Source organism: Monodelphis domestica, chromosome 5 (genome assembly GCF_027887165.1).
Source record: "Monodelphis domestica isolate mMonDom1 chromosome 5, mMonDom1.pri, whole genome shotgun sequence".
Taxonomy (NCBI): domain Eukaryota; kingdom Metazoa; phylum Chordata; class Mammalia; order Didelphimorphia; family Didelphidae; genus Monodelphis; species Monodelphis domestica.
This window is the reverse complement of record NC_077231.1, coordinates 233,244,183-233,268,110: the sequence shown is the minus strand read 5'-3', so window position 1 is coordinate 233,268,110 and position 23,928 is coordinate 233,244,183. Positions and strand designations below refer to the sequence as shown.

The 23,928-nt window shown below is 34.8% G+C and overlaps 1 protein-coding gene across 5 annotated transcripts in view; it reads left to right on the top strand.

The window, feature by feature from the left end:
* PAXIP1 (PAX interacting protein 1) overlaps nucleotides 1–23,928 on the top strand; it is a 134,807-nt gene that overhangs the window by 41,760 nt on the left and 69,119 nt on the right. For all 5 annotated transcript variants that reach the window (XR_008912360.1, XM_056799949.1, XM_056799951.1 and 2 more), the window contains 7 exons: nucleotides 9,888–10,710; nucleotides 11,197–11,291; nucleotides 13,218–13,313; nucleotides 14,308–14,445; nucleotides 15,729–15,850; nucleotides 17,098–17,282; nucleotides 19,562–19,605. Coding sequence is in view for 4 of the 5 variants with exons in the window: in XM_056799949.1 (XP_056655927.1) it covers nucleotides 9,888–10,710; nucleotides 11,197–11,291; nucleotides 13,218–13,313; nucleotides 14,308–14,445; nucleotides 15,729–15,850; nucleotides 17,098–17,282; nucleotides 19,562–19,605 (1,503 nt within the window). In the remaining variant the exon portion in view is untranslated. The remainder of the gene's footprint in view (nucleotides 1–9,887; nucleotides 10,711–11,196; nucleotides 11,292–13,217; nucleotides 13,314–14,307; nucleotides 14,446–15,728; nucleotides 15,851–17,097; nucleotides 17,283–19,561; nucleotides 19,606–23,928) is intronic.

Sequence of the window (23,928 nt, the reverse complement as noted above, 5' to 3'; positions counted from 1 at the left end):
ACAAGGAATGTAGTATGGATTCAGAATACCTCAGAAAAGTAGAAATGAGATGGTCTTGCTGGGCACCACATTTTAGTGAGTACATTGATCAGTTAGGAGACCACAATGGTGAAGGACTTTGAGATATTGACATATGGAGATTAGTTGGTGCAGCTAGAAATATTTGGCTGGCAAAAGAAAAGGTAAGGCATAATTCAAGTATTTGAGGGACTATCAGGTAGAAGATATTTGACTTGTTTCTTGGTCCAAGAAGGCAGAACTCAGAACAGTCACTGAAAGTTGTAGAGGACACCTTAGCCTGACATACATACATACACACAACACACATACACACACATACATACATACATGTATACATACATACGTATATGTGTGGAGAGAGAGAGAGAGAGAGAGAGAGAGTATGAATTACAGACTTATGCAAAAGTGGGTCAGGCTACTTTGGAAGATAATGGGTTCTTTCCTACTGAAGGTAAGGTCCTAGTGAAGATGAAGACTTTAGTGGAGAATGCATGATGTGAAGATCACCAGACAGTGAAGTAGGATTTGGATTTAGTAAACATAAGGCAAAAAGTTTCCCAGTCAAGAGTTCAATAATGGCTTCAGGAAAATAGGAATGAGTAGAACAGGATGAGGTCTAATGGTATGGCTTCAGTAAAGTAAAGAGAGAGTTAAAAGGACAGGAAAATTTATAGAGTAAAATTTCTCCTCAATATCTTTTCTAGCTGATAGGCCTACAGTATTGATGAATTTATTAATAATTGATGATTATGTAGCTCCTTAAGTCTTGTAAAATATTTTAAATATATTTTATTGTTTGATCCTTAAAGAGTTTTGCAAGGTAGATAAATCAGCTATTGTAATAATCATTTTACACATGATTGAGGATCAGAGTTGTGACTTGCCTATAAATATAGTAAAGTGAAAGGAATTCTGACTCTGGTTTCAGAACCCAAGGTCAAATTTAATATCTTTGGGTCTGAGCAAGTCACTAACCTCCTATGGCCTTCATTTCTTCATCTGTAAAATGAAAGAATTGGTGTAGACAGAGGTAGAATTTGAAACTTTGCCTTGAATCCAACTTAGAACACTTGATTGAACTTTTCTCATTATACTAAGCAAATACAATAGAGATGAAATTTGTTATATTTGAAGACATTAAAAAACTGAAGTCAAGACTGGTAGACTTCCCTTATAGATACAGTGCAACACTGAACTCTAGAGAAATTTAAAAGACACTCAGGTCATAATCCAATTGTTTATTAGGAGTTGTTTATGCAGCTAAAGATTTTTCTTGGCAAAAGATCATCAATGAAAAAGCCTATAGAATTGAAATTTATTGTTCTTAAGGTAATATGATCTTCAAGAGTCTTAGTGCCAACTCTAGACTAGACAGATGTTGGTTACAAAATGTACTTATTTCATGAGGTCCTTCTCAAATGTTAGTTAAGTCTCATTTTATGTGTGGTTCTGAGTTTCAGATTGGCTATAAATATGATGCCTAACATTTCAGGCAGTGATATCAATGTCATTTCTAAATCATGTTGAATATTAAAAGGCAAAATAGGATTAGCAGTAATGAAGCATTGGAACATTTTCAATATGCCGGCATTAAAAGGCTGCTTTTACTGTAATATATCTCTTTTGGACTAAGTACAATGCAGAGAAATGAATGACAGAATAAGTAAATCACTTCTAAGTAAACTTGGTGATGATAGGCAAATAAGCATAATAAAGATGCACTTCACCAGATTTGTTTTAGCTTTTAATGTTGGGAAACATTAGTAGACAGATCAGGGTTAGGCCTTGCAAGGAGCAACTAGGGAAATCTTCAACTAATTTTTTGTTATTTTGGCACCTCAGCCCAGTTTGTACTCTAGTGACTCATTATGGCATGGATGCCTTTCTGGTTTCTTGAAGACTGGGAATGTATCACAAGCCCTGAGATATTCTAACTTATCTAAGAAAGACTTCAAGTATGGATCCTAAATGGACTGTATGTCCTTTTTCAGAGCATAGCTAAGTTCAGAGAAGATGTCTTTAGGATTGTTAGAAGGTTGGATGTAGAGGAATGAATTTTTTTCATAATAATTCCGAGACCCCATGGTAATCCGTTTTAATGGAAGGAATATTCTTACCAACAAAATAACAAATCTCTGAAATGTTAAACATCTAATATTTGCCCAGCACATTTTTAGACACCATGAGGAATGAAAGAAAACTCTTTTAAGATATGGTCCTGCCTTTAAATAGCTTAATATGTAGTCAAGAAATTTAGACAAGACAAATTTAGTCAAGAAATAAACACATTTTTTTGACTTAAAATTACATTAAAACTTTTGGGACACTGTATAGAAGCAGAATAAGGACTACTAATAATTGAAAACAGGGATTGATCATAAGTGTAAATGTCAAAAGAAGGGAGAGATTAGTGCCACAGAATGAATGTAATTTGAGAAAGCTGCATGAGGAAAAGTGGGATTTGAATGAAGAGCATGTTTAACAGTAGAGGTTCTGATCACCATGGCCTAGGTATGAAACAAGAGACCAGCCTAACCACAGCAGATTGTTTGTGTTGAGTAGATGGATATAGTTTGTTTGGTTAAGTGGGCCAGATTACAGAGCACTTTTCAAATTATACACAGGAATTTAGATTTGATGAAGTAGCGATTAGGGAACTACACATTGTTTAGTGGGGAAAGGACTGAAGAAAAATGTTTGGAAAAATGACAACAAAAAGGTTGAAATGGAATGATAAAAACTAGGGGCAGAGAGACTAGGTAGGAAACTGTTGATGTGAAGAGGACCTAGATTGAAGTGATGATAGTGGAAATGGAGAGAAAAAGATGGTTCTGAGAGATTTCAAGAGAAAAAGTGTTTGACAGATTGGATTTAATGTATGAAAAACCCAGTATCACCATTTATTCCCATTTTCTTTCCTGCTTAAACAGAATAACTATCTTTATCCCTTGCTACATTTAATCTCCATACCTGTGCCTTCAATCCTATCTTGTTCAATGTCCTAGAGGACTGTAATCCTACAGTCAAGCATTGCTCTTTGCTTATGTTTCTCTAATCTTTCTATTTCCATGCTTTCCTTCTGATGTGCCTGCAAACATGTTTATGTTCTGTAACTAAACAAATTTTTCTTTTGCCTTGAGAAATTCAATCTCATTCCTCTTTACCACTAGACTTTTCAATACAATTGTCTATGCCCAGTACTTTTGTTCTTTACTATCTATTCATTTTCTCCTTAATTCCTTTCAATCTGGCTTCTTCTATACAGAAATATTCTTTTCATAGTCACTAATTACCAAATCAATTTAAAAAAAGTTCAGTCTTTATTATCCTTGATTTCTCAACAGAACTTTCAATACTGGTGACCACCTCCCATCTTTTGGTTATTCTCTCTTCCCTAGTTTTTATATCTAAGTGTTTTTATCTCTTAAATTATTTCTTTCAGCTCCTTCAGGTTTAGATTCTTTAAGTTTTTCTCCTGTTCTGGTAAAATGCTTTGCTAACTTTAAAGTGCAATATAAATGCAAATTCTTTGTTGTTGTTTAGATGTGGCTGTGTGGTTTTCTTTGCAAAGATCCTCCTGTGGTTTGCCATTTCCTTCTCCAGCTCATTTTACAGATGAGGAAACTGAGGCAAAACAGGTCATACAGCTAGTATCTGAGTCTGGATTTGAATTTAGGAAGATGAAGTACTTAGGCTCAGGGAAGGTAAGCAGCTTGCCCTGTGTCATATAGTATTGGAAGCATGTTTTGAATTCAGGTCTTTGATTCCAAATTAGTCCAGCATTCTGTCCTGCATTTCACCATTTACTCCTTTTCTTTATGCTGTCCTTTTTAACAAGCATTCACTTCCACAGCTTCAACTATTACCTCTTAAAAAAAATGATTCCCAAATCTATATCTGACTTCCAGGTTTGTATATTTCTGAGCTCTAGAGCTGCATTTTGCAAAACAAAACAAAACAAAACAAAAACAAAATCCCCCCAAACTCTTAGCAACTTGAACCTCACTATGTCCAAAATTGAGTTCATTATCTTTTAAAAAATTTTTTGCTTGTAGAGATTATTTTAATAAATTTGTACCTAAACAGAAACTATACCAATCTGATAGTTTATTAAGCCTATACAGAAAGTCCTCCAGAGATATATACTTTTTACTTTGTGAGGCAGACAATGCCACTGTAAGGACAGTTTTAATTAAAAAAAAATTTTTTTTTTTCTTAAGTGAAAATCTGGAGGGAACTGGGGTGGCTCAGTGGATTGAGAGCCAGGTTTAGAGACAGGAAGGCCCTAGGTTCAAATTTGGTCTCAGACACTTCCTAGCTGTGTGACTCTGGGCAAGTCACTTTACCCCCATTGCCTAGCCCTTACTGCTCTTCTGCTTTGGAACCAATACACAGTATTGATTCTAACGTGGAAGGTAAGGCATTAAAAAAAAAAATCTGCATTCCTAAAACTTCAGGCTGTTATTCCTAGTTCTTTCTTTTGGTGCTAATGCCAAGCAAGGCCAAAATGGCTTTCACAGGGCGATTTTTCAGGTTTGTGGACAGCTATAATAAGCCCTCTAGTTATTTTCTCTTTGGGCTTAAAATTCTTAGTTTTTTCAGTTTTTTTTCCCATATTTAATCTACAGTCTTAGCATGCCAGTATCTTTTCCCTGGATGTATTCCAATCTGTCAAACCTAGATTCAAACACATTACTGTAGATGTGTTATGTCCAAGACAATGTAATAAACATTTTTATTAATTATCTGTAATGTGTCCATAATTATTGGGATCTGAGGAGGAAAATTCTGACTAACACTTAAAGCAAAGGAAGTTTAATCCAAGGCTTCATGGACATAAGTTTTGAACAATAGGTGGAAATTAGAAAAACAAGGGGGGAAGGAGAGGAGGATATTTTGGAAATATCCTGAATAAAAAGCATAAAGGTTTTGATGGCTCTTGGCAGAAAATTGTTTGGAGCATAGTTTGTGGAAGGATAATATACAGTTACAAAGATAGACTGATGCTAGGCTGTAGAGGACCTTTTAATCCTTGAATGCCAGAGGAATTTGAATTGGAAACAACTAAAAGGTATTAGGCTTGGGGGCAGCTGGGTGACTCTGTGGTTTGAGAGCCAGGTCTAGAGACTGGAGGTCCTGGCATCAAATGTGGCCTCTGATACTACCTAACTGTTTGACCTTGGGAGAATCACTTCTCTTCATTGTTTAGCCCTAATGTTCTAAAGGTGGAAATCGTGAGACCTGGCAACAGATTAGCTATGTGTAGTAAGAAAAAGTATTGAGTCATGGATGTGGCAAGATTATGAACCTGGGTGATTGAAAGAATGGTAGTGTCCTCAACAGAATTAGGAAAATTGGGAAGAAAGGGAGGGCTTTGGAGAAAATGTTCTTTTTGGATGAGTTTGAAATATCTTTGGGACATGTTCAAAATAGAAAAGGAAGGCTAGGATAGAACCTAGGGGCACCCCTAAAATTAGGAGACAGGAAAAGAAAAATAAATCGGTAAAAGGGACCAAGACAGAGTGGTCAGAGAAGTAGAGGAGAAACAGGGGAGAATAATGTCATGAAAACCTAGAGATTACTATGTTTGCAAGTCACCATGTGTTACATTTATTTAAATTATTTTTACTAGATTGTAATCCTGAAGAGAAGACTGACTCATCTCTTCTACTTACTTACTACCTTTTTGACCATTGGCCAAAACTTTCTTGGCCTTGGTTTATTCATTTGCAAAATAAAGGCAGTTGAACTGCCTGAGGGGGTACCTCATGATCCTTTGAAAACTGTTCAAAAGACCTGATGATGGCATTTGTTAGTAATGTGGAATTGTACAAATCTGGTCAGTTCTTTCCTTTATGTAAAAAATCCTTCCATGATATCCAAGTAAGTGACCTGACTTTCAAATAAAGTTGAAATTCCTTAGCCTGATACTGCTATTTCCTTTCAAAATGATCTTTCCTTCCCTTAGACCTCATGTACCTTATTATTTCCTTATAATTACCTAAATAGTGGCATTGGATTGAAGGAAAGGAAAGAATTGGTTGGTAGAGAATGAAATGAAAAATTATTGTAGGGGGGCACAGTTAGGTGCTTAGTAGATTGAGAGCCAGGCCTAGGGACTATTTGGAGGTCCTGGATTCAAATTTGGCCTTAGATACGGTCTAGCTATGTGACTGGGCAAGTCACTTAACTCCTGTTGCCTAACCATACTACTCTTCTGCCTTGGAACTAATACATAGTACTGATTCTGAAATGTAAGGGTAAAGGTTTAAAAAAAAAAGTAATTGAGAAATTTCAGGTGGTCAATGAGAACAGTTATGGTCTTAAATGGAATTGTTGAAAAGGAGAGCAAACTATGGAGAAAAGAATTAGACATACTTGGCTCTTGAACTTTTAAAGCCCCATATAGCCTAGTTCCAGTCTCTTTCCAGTTTCATTGGACATTTCTGTGTCCCATACTCTGTGAACTAGCCAGACTGGCCTTCTTGCTGTTGTTATTCCCATCTGCTGTCTCCTTGCTCTGTCATCACTGGAATACCCTCCTCCCCCTCTTTTCTCCTTCCCATAAAGTCCTTTTTCTTTAAGGTGTAGCTCAGGCACTATCTCCTGTATGAAGCCTTTTCAGATCTCCCAACTGCCAATGTCTCTTCTCTGAAACTGTCTTGTATTTAACAACTTTATATTTACTAATTTATGTAGTAGGTACTTAATAAATATTTGCTATTTATGCTGCATATGTTTTTCATATGTACTTATTGTCTTACCTCATTATAATATAATCATGTTTTGAGTAGGGATTGCATGGTTCTTTGTTCTGTAGTACCTAGTATAGTGCCTGGCACATATTAGGCACTTAATAAATATATATATTGAATGATATTCTCCATGGCTGGGAGAGGTTAAGTGATTTGCTCAGGGTTTTTATATCTTCAAGTCAGATCAGAAATCAGGTCTTCCTGACTCCAGGTCTTGCCATCTATCCTGCCTGTGACTGAGCTATCTTTATGTATGACAGAGGTATTCTAAAAGACACTCCTAAAAATTTGAAAGTCCTGAGTAAGAAACGGAAGGCCCTAGGGTAGTGATGGCTAATTTATGGTGCAGGTACCAAAGATGGCACACAGAGTGCTCTCCATGGGCACATGGCCATCCCCCCCCCCCCCACTTAGAACATTATTCCTTGGTTATAAGAATCATAGTCTTTTCCTTCCTCCCCTCCCCCCACCCCTTCCCATGAATATGATTTTTTTTTTTTAAATTTAAAAACCTTACCTTCTATCTTGGAATCAATAATGTGTATTGGTTCCAAGGCAGAAGAGTGGAAAGGGCTAGGCAGTGGGGGTTAAATGACTTGCCCAGAGTAACACAGCTGGGCCATGAATATGATTTCTGAAAGATCATGAAGTTTGGAAGAAGTTCCACTAGACAAGATTGGGGCAAATGCCCCGAATTTTAAAAAATGGTTAGGAGAGAGTCTTTAAGTTCTACACCAGTGAGTTTAACTCTAAAACATTTTAGAATTCTGCTTGGAATCAGAGTGATTACAGAACATCTAGAAGAAGAAAAAGCAGTCATCATAAAGGGCCAGCATAACTTTGCTGAGAACAGTTCATACCAGATTAACTTCCTTAGCAGCAGATATAGGGGCATTTTATAGATAAGAATTTGCATTGATTTTTGACAAAGCATTTAATTAAAGCTTTTCATGCTTTTCTTGTAATGGAAGTAGAGAGAGAATGTTAGACTAGAAGTCAGACCCTTCCTGGCAATTAATAGCTATATGATCCTGAGAAAGTCACAAGTACCTCTCTGTGTCTCAGTTTCTTCAAATGTAAAATAGAGATAATAATAGCACCTACCTCACAGTGTTGTTGTGAGGATTAAAAGAGATATATAGAGTGCTTTACAAACCTTAAAATACCATATAAGTGCTAGCTACTAGACTATCACACAGTTGTTGGATTTGGAATGTGTTAATTGGCCAAACCCAAAGTATAGTCACTAATGTGCTGATATCGGGTTGGAGTAATATCTCTAGCGAGGAGGAGTATGAATTTGTTTAACCTCCCTGGGACTTAGTACAAATTATTTTAAAGAAGAGGAAACTGACTAGATGATCTATGGTAACTTTTAGCTCTAAATCTGTGATTTTACGTTATCAATTTGGATAAAGATATAGATGGCATATTGATAAGTTTTTTGGATGTCACGAAAGCTGAGGACCTATCACATATCTACTATGTTTAATTGACAGTCTATCCAAAATGTCCAGGAAAGGGTAGAAAACTGTATTGAATCTTACAAGATAAAATTTAATAAGAATAAATATAAGAGTTTTAAAACTGGTTCAAAATATCACTGATATTCAAAATACCAACTTCACCTGTATAGGGTGGCTAGATGGTTGATCTGAAAAAGATGAAGGTTTTCATCTATTCCCAAGTTTAGTGTGAAGCAACAATGAAAATATGATTGTCCCCCAAAACTAATGAGACCTTTCATTGCATTGAGAGCCATAGTATATGGAATACAGAAGGGGATATAATACAGCTGCATTCTATCTTGGTCAAATGCTATCTAATGTATTCACATTTAATAATGTTTGGAATTTCAAAAGAATGTATATTAAATATTAACATGTATTTGTTAAAAATCATGCCTGTCATGCTGTGCAATTAAAAAGCATATATATTGTAATGATTAAAATGTCATTGAATGGTAGAAAAATCTTTGCTCTTCAATAGAATGTAAGCTTGAGGGCAGGGGTTGGTTTTCGTATATTTTTTTGGTAACATAGTAGGCACATAATAGTTTTAGACTAGAAATGTTATAACAACTTACCATTGAGAGCTTGGTTTCTTTTATATTCCAGTTGTTGTGCCTGTGTCATATATATTGAAACTTTAGAGAGGAAGAGGTGAGCTGGATGCACTATCCATGAAAAAAATCAGAAATGACTCTTGCTTCCTGGAGTTTCAGTAGTTGACTGCATTGTTGTACTAACAATGGACCAGCTATCTGAGAAGTATGTTCCATGTCTTCTCTCTGGTCATCTTTATTTTATTGAATCTTTCTGGGCTAGATTGGACTAGGTTCAAGATAGGAATACAGTAAATTTCAAAGAGAACTACTTTGTGGTATTAGCATTAGGATTTTGCGTGGGGAAGAGCATCCCTCAAAATAAACTGGAGGGCAGGGACAGCTGGGTATCTCAGTGGATTGAGAGCCAGGCCCAGAGATTGTAGGTCCTGGGCTCAAATATAGCCTCAGACACTTCCTAGCTGTGTGACCCTGGGCAAGTCACTTAATCCCTATTGCCTAGATCGAACCATTTTTCTGCCTTGGAACCAATACACAATATTGGTTCTAAGGTGGAAGGTGAGGGTTTAAAAAAAAAAAGCTGGAGGGGAGATGTTTCAATGAGATGGCCTGAGCAGTGCTGGTCTCCAAAGTAGTAGTACCCATGCCACATGCTTTCCCAACCCTCTGGGGAATACCTTAACTAATCATGTTCTCCTACATCCAGAATCTTTTCTGTTGTTCAAAATTCACCAGTCATCATTTTCATTCATTTTCATTTTTGTTGCCGTTTTTAATGATTCATTATCTTAAATTTTTTCCATTAATCATATAGTTTTAAATGTTGGTGATCTTTGAATATCAATATTTATTAATCAGCTACTAACATGAAGTAAATAAAGTTTAGGAATTTTCTGAAATTTTTCAACTTTGTTCTTGTTTTCTATATTATTGATATTTGAAAGTCTTGTAAAAATATTCTCTTTACTTAAAAGTAAGTTATTAGCAAAGTGTGGAAGTACCTTGTGTATTGGATAATGACGCTTCATTAAATCTTTGTTTTCTAGATCTTACAGTCTCTTTCAGCACCTACAAAAAATTTAGAACAGCAGGTAAATCATAGCCAACAGGGACATGCAAATGCCGTGTTGTTTAGTCAAGTAAAACTAACTCCAGAGACACATTTGTTACAACAGCAACATCAGACACAGCAGCAACATCAGACACAGCAGCAGCAGCAGCAGCAGCAGCAGCAGCAGCAACAGCATCGCCCCATTTTACATCTTCAACCTCAGCAGCTTATGCAACTGCAGCAGCAGCAGCAGCAGCAGCAGCAGCAGCAACAGCAACAGCAACAGCAACAGCAACCACCACCACAGATTTCCCAACAACCCTTCCCTCAGCAACAGCCTCATCAGTTTTCACAACCACAGCAACAGGTCCATCAGCAGCATCAATTTACACAGCAACAGCTACCGTTTCCACAGCAACAGTTACATCCTCCACAGCAGCTTCATCGACCTCAGCAACAGCTACAGCAGTTCCAGCAACAACATGCCCTTCAGCAACAGCTCCATCAGCTGCAGCAGCAGCAGCTGCAACAGCAACAGTTAGCACAGCTCCAACAGCAGAATCTACAGCAGCAGCAGTTACAGCAACAGCAGCAGTTACAGCAGCAGCAGCAGCAGCAGCAGCAGCAGTTACAGCAGCAGCAATTACGTCTGCACCAACATCAGCAGCAGCAACAACAACAAATGCAAAATCAAACAGCACAACATTTGAGTCAAACATCCCAGGCCCTTCAGCAGCAGGTTCCTCCTCAGCAACCACAACATCACCAGCAGCAGCCACAGCATCATCAGCTCTTTGGACATGATCCGGCACTGGAGAGTTAGTCATCTTTTTTTTCCTGCCTAAAAGTAGTGCTTTAGTCACATGAAATGTTTTGGTTATTTGAGAGTAGGGATCATTATTACTTTTCACAAAGTGAAGAATTAAAAACTAGGCCCTCACTTCAGTGGTCAAATTATTAAACCTTTTATATGTAACTATACACATCTATACACATCTTATATGTGCAATCATTTTTATGGTTCAACCTAGAATATGATCACTAGCTTATAATTTGTAGTGGATAATAATGAATGATAGTGATTTTTGCTATGCTTAATTTGTATTGCTATCTCAGCAGGTTGAATTGGAAAATTTCTTGGAATAATTTTTAATCTTAAAAAAAATCCTCTGCTTTATCAGCCCCAAAGCTGATTAACCTCCAAAATTTTAGATTTTACTTGGTAAGACATATTTTCCATGTTTGTTTATTAAGAATTTGTGGTTTTAATATATTTTATTTTCCTGTGTACTTTTTTTTTTTAGTTCCAGAAGAATGTTTCTTACTGGGATGTGTATTTGCAATTGCTGATTATCCAGAGCAGATGTCTGATAAACAGCTGTTGGCAACATGGAAAAGGGTAAGATTTGCCCCAAAGAACTAGCAAACATTTTTTATTAAGACTTTTTCTGTGGATTTATGCTTAATAGCTAATAGGTAACTTTTACATGGCATTTAAGATTCGCAAATCACTTTAGATAATTTCACTTGAACTTCTCCTTGAGGTGTTAACTTCAATTATTTCCATTTTATAGATAAGAGAACTGAGGCTGAGTGAGGCTTAGTAACTGAGGCTTTAAACTATGGACCTTTAAAAAAACAAAACCAAACCCTTACTTTCTATCTGGGAATTAATACTCTTCCAAGGCAGAAGAGTGTTAAGGGTTAGGCAATGGAGGTAAAGTAACTCATCCAGGGTCACATAGGTTGGAGATGTCTGAGATTAGATTTGAACCCAGGACCTCTCATCTCTAGGCTTGGCTCTTAATCAATATGCACCTTCTTAACCTAGTCCAGCACTTCATCCATTATGCCACCTAGATTAACTCATTTGTTGTAATTTCTGTAAATAATCTTAAAAATGAAGTAATATGACATAGTAGTTAAAAGTGCTAGACATAGAAACGAAAAGGATCTGGTTTGGAAGCTTATCACTAGTATTGACTTTGTGGTGATAGGTCACTTTCCTTCTTGAGCCTCAGTTTCCCCATTTGTAAAGTGAAGATAATAATACAAGTCTTCATAGCAAGGCTCAAATTAGATCCTTATATGTAAATTACTTTGCATACCTTAAAAGGCTATTTAAGATTGTTATTTTAAATAACATTATTATTATAAATGCTTTTTTTAAAAGGAGAAAGATATAATGGTTGTATAAATAGATGTATAGAGATGGGTAGCAAATTTTAAAAATGAAGTATAGAGTCTTCTTCAATTAGAATAGAAATTGAAATGTCACAGAACTATAGTTTGCAAAGTATTATGAAACTTGGGGCTGTCGTTTACTCTTGATTTCTTTTTGCCATTATTGCAGTTAGTGGAAAAATCTCATAATAATGGCTTGCTCACTAATGATTGTATTTGTTTGATTTTTTTTTTGTGGAGGTATAATAAAAAACTATCATCCAGTGACCATAATAAATTTGACACATTTTCTATTTAGTTGTGACTATTAAATTATACTTCCTTATTTTACTTTGTAAAATAATAAAAAAAATTGTGTTGACATATGACTATTCTTTTATAGCCATTTCTAAGGAAAATGCTTTGAATATTCTAGCTGAGTAATTAAATTCTGGTTGTTTAAGACTTAATTAGAACACTTTTTTGTTTTAGTCTTTGAAAATCTAAAATCTGTTTACTTTCCTTTACAATAAAATAAAATAAGAGAATCTTGAAACTAATTGGATCTTTCTGTGGTGATTGTGGACCAAGTAGTAGTGAGTGCCTTAGGGTTCTCATTCTTTAAATCACTTCCCATTGTGCAGTAGTATAGACAGAAGAAAATAGGCCTGAATTTATATTGAGCTTAAAATCTTCTCTATAAGATATTTTATGTTTGTTTTCTAAAATAAATATTTGGTTTTAAAATATTTTCTTGTTTTTCTTTTCCTTTTAAAAAATTCTTTCCTTCTGTCTTGGAAGTGATACTAAGCAATTGAGGTTAAGTGACTTTCCTAGGGAGGATCATACAGCTAGAAAATGTCTAAGGCCAGATTTAAACACCTGGTCCTCCCAACCCCAGGCCTGAGCCACCTGTTTGCTTTTCTTCCTCTAAAGTAGCAATGTTCCTATCGTTCCTCTCCTCACAATGTGTTTAATTCATGTTCATAATTTAGATATATGGTATTATAATTTAGAAAGATCTTATAACTTTTCAATATTTTGTATATTTTTCAAAAATTTATGCTGTATATATGAAGTGATATTTTTATAATAAATTTGAAGTTTTTTATAATTGGCTAGATTATTAAAAGGTGTAAACTGGGGTTTTCTTGGTGACTAGATAATACAAGCACATGGTGGCACTGTGGATCCTACATTTACAAGCAGATGTACACATCTTCTTTGTGAAAGTCAAGTCAGTAGTATGTATGCACAGGTATGTAACTAAAATGAAAACTTATAATGATGCTAATACTACAGTTTTATCGGCATAAGATACCCAGTTTTGGTAAGTTTTCATTTTGGGAAAAGGATCTTAATTACATTCAAAAGAAAAAACTTCTGTTTAATAATAAATTTCTGTAGGTACCTAAAATTGCTCCTGTTGTATACTGGTGATAAGGGAAAAAGGAAAGAGAAATTCCAGGTAATCTTTTAGCTATGATGGAAGTAACGAATCCCTGTAATTTGTTGATGTATCACAGAATTCCTGGCTTATTGACTAAATGGTGGGTGGGAAATAGATACTTTACTGCTCGTAAGAATATATGTGGATATGTAAGTATGGATTCCCACTATATCAGAGATTCTAGTTTTATAGGGATGTAAGTTTTGGGTCAGAATCGCTATGATTCTTTTTGGTTATTCCTTGTTTCATCCTGTGAGTCTCCAGTCAGTAATTTCACTAACAGGAAGCATGCCCAATATATATATCTCCTTAACAAAAATTCTTGCAAATTCCGCCTCTTGCCATGTAACAGGCAAGAAAATGTGAATTTGGAGAAATGTTTTGAGTTTTTCCCCATTGTAAATTTTCCAGGTTTTTGTTGTTGTTGTTAATTGAGGTATCTCAATATCTTTATTTTACTAGAAAATGGGGAAATATGATAATGTTAAATTAGTTCAAATAGTCCAGTCCTTCACTAAATGAATCATAATTTCCTGACTTTTTCATAGCCTACTTGTAGCTTCCTATGTATTTTGAACAGTAAAATCCTGCCAAATGACCTGAAAAATATTCAACTATATTATGTTGTTAAATCAAATGCATTAAAAAACTAACGTTTTAGGTTAGATACCCCCAGCCAGTCTTACTCTATTCCTTTTGTTTATGGTGTTCCAAATAAAGGTGATAGTTTCACAGCATATAAGACAAAATATAGTTAGTGGTTAGTCCTATAGCAAAAATTAAAAAATGTAATCTTTGACAGGCGGTGAGAGAACGAAAAAGATGTGTCACTGCACATTGGTTAAATACAGTCTTAAAAAAGAAGAAAATGGTACCACCTCATCGAGCTCTTCATTTTCCTGTGGCATTCCCACCAGGAGGAAAGCCATGTTCTCAACATGTAAGAGAAAAGTTCAAATTAAATGTGTATATATATATTTTAAAATAATCTACTATACTGCTACTGAAATCCTATTTTAATGCTCTATTCTTATTCTATCTAAACTATTGGATTTTAATAAAATAAAACCATTGGTAAAGGTTCAGAGGGAGTGCTTGCATAGATGAAATGATAGATTTTTTTGAAGTATTGAGTTAAGTATAGCAAAGGCTATTATCATTTGCATATTTGCTTTTGACATTAATGTTGTTGTCTTATGTCACACAGCTAGGAAGTGTCTGAGGCCAGATTTGAACCCAGGAAATCTTGTCTCTGGGCCTGGCTCTCAAAGCACTGAGCCCACCCAACTGCCCCATTTTCTTTTGAATACTAACAGTAGCTGTTATTTATATAGTGCTCAGAGCTTTGCAAAGCACTTTACTTATATTATCTCTTCTGATCTTCATAACCCTGTGAAGTAGATGCTATTACAGTCCATCATATTTTAGGTGAAGCTGTAAGACAGGTTAAATGACTCACCCAGGGTCAAAAGCAACCAGTAAGGTTCTAAAGGAGGCCTTGAAATTATGTCTTCCTGACTTCCAAGTTTAATATTTTGTCTGTTGTGCCACTTTAAAAACATATTTCTTTGTTTCATCTTTAATATATAGATTCTATCTTGCCTTCTACATACTTAATAAAGACTTGTTGATTATGTAAAGGCTATTACTTTAGGTGTTTATTCTGATGCTCAAATCAGTTGATTGCTTCAAAGAAGTACTGTTGTTGTTTTTAAGGATGCTTTCCACCTCGTGGTTAAATAGCTATTTCTTCTTCTTTTTAAAATTAAACTTCTTATATGTTGGGGTTAGAAAAAATATTTTCATTATACTCATTAATTTATTTTTCTTTGACCACCACTACAATTCAGAATTCTTAAGCATGATATTGACTTGTACTGATTTGCATATCTATCTATCTATCTATCTATCTATCTATCTATCTATCTATCTATCTATCTATCTATCTATATCTATATCCTGCTGCCCTCCCACCCCCCACATTAAAATGGGGAAGCTCTTTAAGGACAGGTAATGTGATAGCTTTTTTCTTTGTGTCCCCATTGCACAGCATAGTGCTTGGTGTACTCTGTGATTTAATAAATGTTTATTGATTTATTAATTGATTGATAACACTGAAATATTTTCTGATATATTTTCAATTTCTGTGTATTCCTGCAACTTAAAAGACAGAAAGAAAAAGTAGTACTTTGGAGTTGTAATAGTTTTTACTTTTTTCAACAGATTATTTCGGTGACTGGATTTATTGATGGTGATCGAGATGACCTAAAATTAATGGCTTACCTGGCAGGTGCCAAATATACAGGTTATTTATGCCGTAGCAATACAGTACTCATATGTAAAGAGTAAGTGAATTAATGAAATTATTATCAATTTGATACTCACTAACTAAAATCTTATGTACATTCTTTATACATTAGACATTTTGTAGTTCTGCTTTTTTACTATAATGAAGTTCTTTCTGTTAAAAATACCAATGTGCTTCTGGTTAGCCAGGTTCAATAACTCAACTCATTCTGGATGCCTTGCTTGCTCTCACCCCACATATCCAGTCAGCTGACATCTTGGCAGTTGTGCTTCCACATCTCCTCACATCAGTCCCTTTTTTGCTACTTAAAACTACTACCACTCTTGTTCAAGCCCTCATCATTAGTGCAGTAGTTTCCTAATTGGTTTCATTCCAATCCATCATCCATATAACTGCTGAAATCATTTCCCTTAATTATAGGTCTAGAATTTTTACTTTCTTCCTTAGAAAACTCCAGTGGCTTCCTCTTGCCTCTATGATCAAATATAGAACCCTCTGTTTACCTTTTAAAGCCCTATGCAACTTGACTCCAACCTACATTTTCTGTCCTGTACATCCCACTTAACTTTTGCCCTCAACAGGCCAGCCTTGCTGCCTTGATATTTCTCACAGTTGAGAAAGTGAGGCTCAAAGAGATTCTCACTTCTAATCTCACACCTTTATATAGGATATTACTCAGGCTTGGGATCTCCCTCCACATCTCTATCTTTTAGATTTTTTCCACTCGGCTCAGGACTACATTAACCCTTTCTTGACTATCCTCATGACTAGTTCTGTCCCCCTAAAAGTTACCTTGTATTTATTTTGTATGTTCACACTTACTCTTTTACTTTCATACAGTTTGAAAGCAGTGATAGTTCTTTGTTGCCCCAATTTCTAGCGGTAATTCCCGGCACATAGAAGATGCTTATAAATGCTTGGCTATTAATTTATTCAAACAGAAATCCAAGTGTAAGACCAATTCTTTTAAGAGATAAGTAAAGAGCAAAAATGTTTATGGTAATGGTTGTAGACATGGTTATTATAAAAGAGGAATTACAATTAGATATAATAGAAAATGAAGCAAAAATGGACTGAAAGAAATTAAATTGATGGTCTAATAATTTGTAGTCTGGATTCTACTACTAAATTGCTGTTGAATTTTAACTGATTTATATGACATTTTCAACAATGTAAAAAATAGCAAAATAATTCTTTTGCTGTCATAATAGAAATTAGAAATATGAATTGTTTTGTTAAGAACATAAAGCACTTGATAAATGAATTTTCTCCTTCTATACTAAGGCCAAGTGGTTTAAAATATGAAAAGGCCAAAGAGTGGAGGATACCATGTGTGAATGCCCAGTGGCTTTGTGACATACTGCTTGGGAATTTTGAGGCTTTGCGTCAAGTGCAGTGCAGCCGCTACACAGTGTTCAACCTGCAGGATCCATTTGCTCCTACTCAGCATTTAGTTTTAAATCTTTTGGGTAAGTACAGATATTATAAATCATAATTATAATTCAAAGAATTGAATTCAAAGTGTTTTAGAATTATTGAGAACAAATAGTTGGATGATAACTAAGCAGTGGAAACTGATTATATTTCTCTACATCTTTACATCTAGCATGCTTTTCTAATTTTCACCTATAATTAGCTGAAAGTTTGAAATCTTATCCATATTAACCAATAAACTTGGCTTTTTGAGCTTTATCTTTCCCCCTTTCCTGTGCTTTCTTATGATTTTTTTCTCTATAAAGTTTGAAGGAGTCATAGAAATTATCTTGTCTGCTTTCCCACTCAGAGCAGTAATTTTTTCTCCAATCTCCAAGAAAAATTGCTTTCTAACTTCTGCCTAAATACTTCAGTGATGATAAGTAAGCTACTTGAAAGGGTCCTCCCATCTATTATTAGATGTTGATTCAGTGACTATCTCTGTAATTTTTATTTGAACTGATTCTGCCCTTTTGAATTACACAGAATAAATCTGTTCTTCTTTTCATTTAATAACAACTCACATTTTCAGTGTTATTTTATTACAGCCCTATGAGGTATATAGTATTACCATCATTTTACAAATTAAACTAGGCCCATAGATTAAGTGACTTGCCTAGAATCATATAGCTATTAAGTGTTGGTGTTAGGACTAAGATTTTTTGACTCTTTTGAAATCATTCCCATTCCCATCTCACCAGTGAAGATACTCGTTCATGAAACTGCCTGCCCAACTGAAGTGTAATTATCTCCTTTTGTTATAATTCCCATGGTACTAAATACATACTATATTCTAATTTGTATACTAATTTATGTTGCCTTATTTTTTCTTCACAAGTTCCTTTAGGACACAACTCTCTCCTCTATATTTACCGTTATAACTTCCTTAGGGCTTATACACAGTATACACTTAAATGTTGGAGGAATAAATGCATCCTTGATATCAGTGCCACATTCTCTCACATTGGACTTGAAATCCTTAGGAATTTTACATTGATTATTTTTATTAAGTTAGGCCTTCAATCAGCATGTACTTTTGAATTCAATAATAGTACTTTAATTTACGGAATGATTTGCAGTATTGCACTTCACATACATTATCTCTTCATTTTAGATATGCTTCCTGATATTTTATGATAGTGCATATTGTATAGTAATGTTGTTGGTGCCAACATGTATGTGTGTGTGTGTGTGTGTGTGTGTATTATATATATAGCCTTTTAATCTTTTAACTCTTGGATGACTCTTGACAGTCATTCAACTTATTGTTCATTGTTGTGTTATCTTAAATTTAATATGAAGATAATAGCCTACTTTTATATAGGACCTTTCAGTTATAGATAACCTCTTATGTTTTCTTTCAAGTTGTTAAAGTATATTGAACAAGACAAGATTATGTACAGAGGTCAGAAACATCTTACTAGGATTTTAAGAGGAAATAAATCAGTATAAGGGAGGAATCCACTACCAACTTGGACTACCCACTTCCCTGCAATTATGTAGAATCTCACTCTTAAATTCTTCCTTTTCCATTGGTAAAGTGATATTTATCCTAATGGGAATATATAATGACAAACAAATGAGCTTTCAGATTAGGAGAATTTCTCATGCTGTTGTCAGTGGGTTGGCTTTTGCTACCTGACTACCTCAAAGGGCTTTCAGGCTTTTCTCTCTTTTAATGGTCAGTATACCTTCAAATTTTCCAGAGGGATAGGGGTGGCATTAACAATAGAAGCTATTCTATATCCTTTAATGACTACATTTCATCTTTTTTCTAGAAGTCTTAGAACAATACTTTGCTAGTCCCTTGAAGACCTGTCAGGTCATCTGGGTTATATATAGGAAAACTTAGCCAGGCTTTTTTGGTTAGAGATAGTCTGACCGTGTGCTTAAATGGTACTTTGCTCACTTCTGGTAAATGGTGAAACTACATTACCTGGATGTGTTATACTGAGATATTTCCAGAAATTCAATGAGTGGGGCTTATAAAAAACTCAGCATAATATATTTTTCTTTATGTACAAGAGACTTTCCTCTCTAGATTATGTTTCTAGTAGTGAATAGAAGAAAACATTTACTCTTTGTTTAGTGAGATACCTTTAGAAACAGCTGAGCTTAAGATGTAGGCAGGTAGCTTTAAAAATTAAGTTAACTGAATAGTATGGGAATCCTCACAGACCCATTGATGTTATCTGTAACCAAGTGACCTGACCAGTCATCTGGAGAAGGCTATTTTCTCATGACATGATTGTAAAATCTCATATTTCTCTCTTAGATGCATGGAGAATTCCATTAAAGGTATCGCCAGAGCTACTAATGGTATGTTATTAATAACCTCACTTTATTTTCCATTATTTTAAATAATTTATTGAATATTATAAGTTGTAGACTCAAGGAATAAGTTAAAATAAATTAGCTTATAGTAAATGTAGAACATGTAAGATGGTGGCTTAGTAGAACAAAATAGTTATTCCTAATAGCTGCCTTTCCACATCATTGTATGTGGGGTTGAAAAATAACTCACATTTCTCTATCATTATTCTTGAACTTTAGGGTTATTTGGATTTTTTTGCATTTTCCTATAGAATTTTGGATTAGGCAGTTCAAGCCTGTACTATGCTATGCTCTATAAATCTTTGTTACTATATATTTTTATTAGAGTACATTGATTCTTTTTCACATCTTCCCTATCACATTGCTAGAGGAGTTGGATAATTTTCCTCTTTTCAAGTATATTAAGATGATTTTGTCAGTATATCAAATACCAAATTGGTCTAGAAAACCTGGTCTTCCCAATCTAGGATTATGGTTAGTACTCTATTTTTAAGTGTGATCTTGGGATCACTATTGGTCTTTGAATATCTTCTGAGTAATCTGTGTGAGTGTCTTATTTTAATTAATGTTTACAATAGCATGGTAATGTTTATCTCCTTTTGTTTGGGGTATAAATAATTATAATATTTGATTTGGCATAATTGATATAATTTTCCTGACAAATAACTTTTTTATGATTGCAGAGCACTTTATGACAACCCTGTAAAGTGTAGTTAGTTAGTACAAATATTATTTCCATTTTAGAGATGAAGAAAACTAAGATGTAACTTATCCATTGTGATAGCATTAATAAGTAATCAGAACCAAAATCCTACTCCAGATCTCCTGACTCCTAGATTGATTGCTCTCTTCCCTCCCAATGTGTGCATTGCCACCCTGGAAATGAGATAGGTGAAGTAAATTATGGTCATCAGAGTCTTTATCCTAACAAGCACAAATTTCATCTTACATGTACTTATCAGATGGAATTCCTCTGGCATTTTTTTCAATTCTTAAAATTAAAACACATTATTATAGTATATGTAATAAAGTGCTTTGCAAACCTTAAAATGCTGTATAATTTTTCTTTATTGGTCTGGAACTTTTTTACAGATACTTGCACTGTGTGTCCCAGCCATTAGAACAAGACGAATTGGGTAATGTTTAATTAGTATTACCGTTAAATTTAATTTCCTTTTACTTTGTAGCCAAATTAGAGACCTACTAGATCTTGAAAATTTAAACAACTATGAAGCATACTTTTATTTAGGGACACAAATGTTTTTAACCAGAATACTATAGATCTTCTAAGAAAAAAATTCTATTTATAATGGGGAAAATATCACCACAAGTCCTCTTTAAAAATCACCACTAGAGAATGTCTTGAGCTTAGGCTACACTACTTGAAAATTTAATGTTAAACAATAAAACCATATTCTATTTCTTTTCTTTAACTGAAGAAACAAAAACAAAGCTAGACTAGGTTCTGTCATGAAAATATAAAACTGTATTTGTGAGGAGAGGTGACTGGCATTGTTTCTGAATGGATTGTATAATAAACTGTAAGCTCCTCCTGATACAATGCTGTGAGTGCAGAGTTAGGCACTTAATAAGTGCATATGAATTGAATGAATTGTCTTCTCAACTGGAGTTGCTAGTATTTTGTAGGTACTCACTTAAGTAGGAACTTGATTTAAGGAGGAAATGGAGGGAGTAATTATGTCCCTATATACTTTGTTATTAGCATAAGGAGGTGTGACAAGGGAATCACTTTAAAAGACTGATATATATTAATTTAAGGTCGCCAAGGAATTCAGCTATGTAATTCCTAAATGAAAAACTCAAGTCAGCCGTCAGCCTTTTTTGGAGTTTAATTACAATAGGAGCAAGAAAGGAATTAGAGATAGAGAGAAAGAAAAAGGGAGAGAAGGGAATAGGGCTTAAATACCCCTTCTGTTTAGGCTGGGCCAAAAGGCCCTTAGATAGCTGGGGCAAAGAAAAGAGATCAGTCCCTATCACTCACGTGACCAAAATGGAGAAACAGTCTCAGAGGCCCCCACCTTCAGCTTCCTTCAGCGCAAGCTTCTCCGAGTCCACCGCAATCACCCCGACCAAACTCCTCAACACCCACCGAGTCTTCAGACCCTCCTATCTTTTAAGGAAACCATCCAAGTTCCTCCCCTCAGTTCTCCCATCTACCAATCACTGTTCATCAATTTCCCTGTGCCAATGGAGGCTCTAGCTTAACCCAGGACCGCCCAGAGGTTTCTGGCTTTTGCACATGTCAGTTGAAGGTCATATTTGCAAATGATTAAATCTTTGCTCCTTTGCTACAGCCCTTTCTAAATCCTGTTAACCTGAGTAGGGTAGAGATTCAAATAATTAAATTTTGATCTAGGCTGCAGCCCTTACTCAAATCCTGTTAGGACTGAATAGGGTGGAGATTGATTCCAAGTATCTCCATTGTATCAATTCTAAAATCAATCATGACTCAAAGAAATTCCTGTTCTATGCTTAAGCATAGGTCAAAGTCCTTTCCATTGTTCAGCAAAAGGTTTCTGTCCTAAAGTAATCTTAAGAAGGGAAGAGAAGGAACCTCCCATGCCAATGGGGTTCCCATTCCAATAGACTATCAGTAAGAAATTTTCCAAGTATGAAATATCCCAATGGTGAAATTTCCAACATTTATAAGTCTAAGGAATTTTGAGGTTTACAATGGAGAGAAGGAATTTGTATAAGCTGCTTGTTTTCAGTGAAGTAAATATATTCATTGAGATTACTGAAACCATCTTTGTTTGCCCTCCAGGAGTTTACACTCTGGCCAGAAATAATATGTACAGCTAATTAAATATATGTATATGCAAAGTCATCTTGGAGTAGGAGAATCACTAACAATTGGGAATGTAAAGAAAGACCTTGTTGAGGAGATGGCCCATATTAACATCCTGCCCCTCAAAGAAAACTGGGAATTCCAAGAAAAGAAGGTGGAGGAGAGCTTTCTGGGCCCTGTGGGGCAGCCTCTGAAGAGGCAGAAGATGAAATGTTTTGTTTAGGAAATAGAAAATAAAGATAATTTAACATGAATATATAGTGAGTGTGAGGGGAAATTAGAAAGATAAATTGGAGCTTGGAGCTAGGTTGGAAACAGATTATAATGTCAAACAGAAGAACTTATATTTTATCTTACAATTCATAGAAACCCTCTAAAATTTTTTTAAATTAAAAATATTTTTCAATATTTCAATGTCAAGAGTTCTTTCCAGTGTACCTCATACTTCCCCTTCCCCTACCGCTATTGTCTTCGGTCTGATATTAACTCTCATTTACAGTGTAGATAGCTTTTTTTTTTTTTTTAATTTTGGCACTGTGTATATCTTGTCTATACTTAGTCTCCCCCTTTTAAATTGTGAGCTAGCCGAGAACATATTTTTGCTTTTCTTTGTAGCACAGTCCTGGCACTTAATAAGTACTTGTTCGCAGGACTTTAGTTTAACATCTTACAATTTCTGTACACATGTGTATGTATACTACATACATACATATATGTGTGTGTGTATATATAGGTATATTCATAAATACTCAAGTGATGTCATTTATATTGGTTTTGTAAATTTTTATTATTTTAACAATAGAAAGACTTAAACAGTTGTCTCCTAAAGGCCTTTATAATACAGATATGTACCTTAATATAAGTATTTCCTGTGACCATTTGCAATAGACTCATTTATCTGATTGGGTAATTGTCACCTTGGAAGCCAGGAGGGCTTAGATAGGAGGGGATAAAATATGGGAGAGGAATAAGCTTAGGTAGAAGGAAGGAAAAAGCACACTTTAGATTACTGTTTGAGTCCAGATCTAACAGTTGATTGTTGATAATATCCAGCACATTTGCAGGTTAATGATTTTAAATATCAGCTCACAGACTCAAAGACTCATAAAATGCCAGAACTGGGAGAAAGGAGGAAGAAAGTAAAACCACAAGAACATTTTATATTTTGATAATAGTGTAAAGAAAAAGTATAGAGAAGCAACAAAACCAGTCAAATACACTGCTTAGTTGTACTGTACAATTCTTTCAAATAAGGACACATCCATGGTGAGGAATGGGGAATGTGGCGAGTATTTTCTGAAAAATATTTCTAAACAATATATCAGTAAATAAAATGATTTAAAATAAATGAAAAGTTGCTAATAGTAGTTCATATATGAATTAATGAGGAAGATAATTAATGAGGTTCATGGCTCTCATAATGGAATGGAAAAATAACTTGTGATATTAAGAGAGAAATCAGGGTCACAGAGCTTCTGAGACAAATTTTATGATTATTT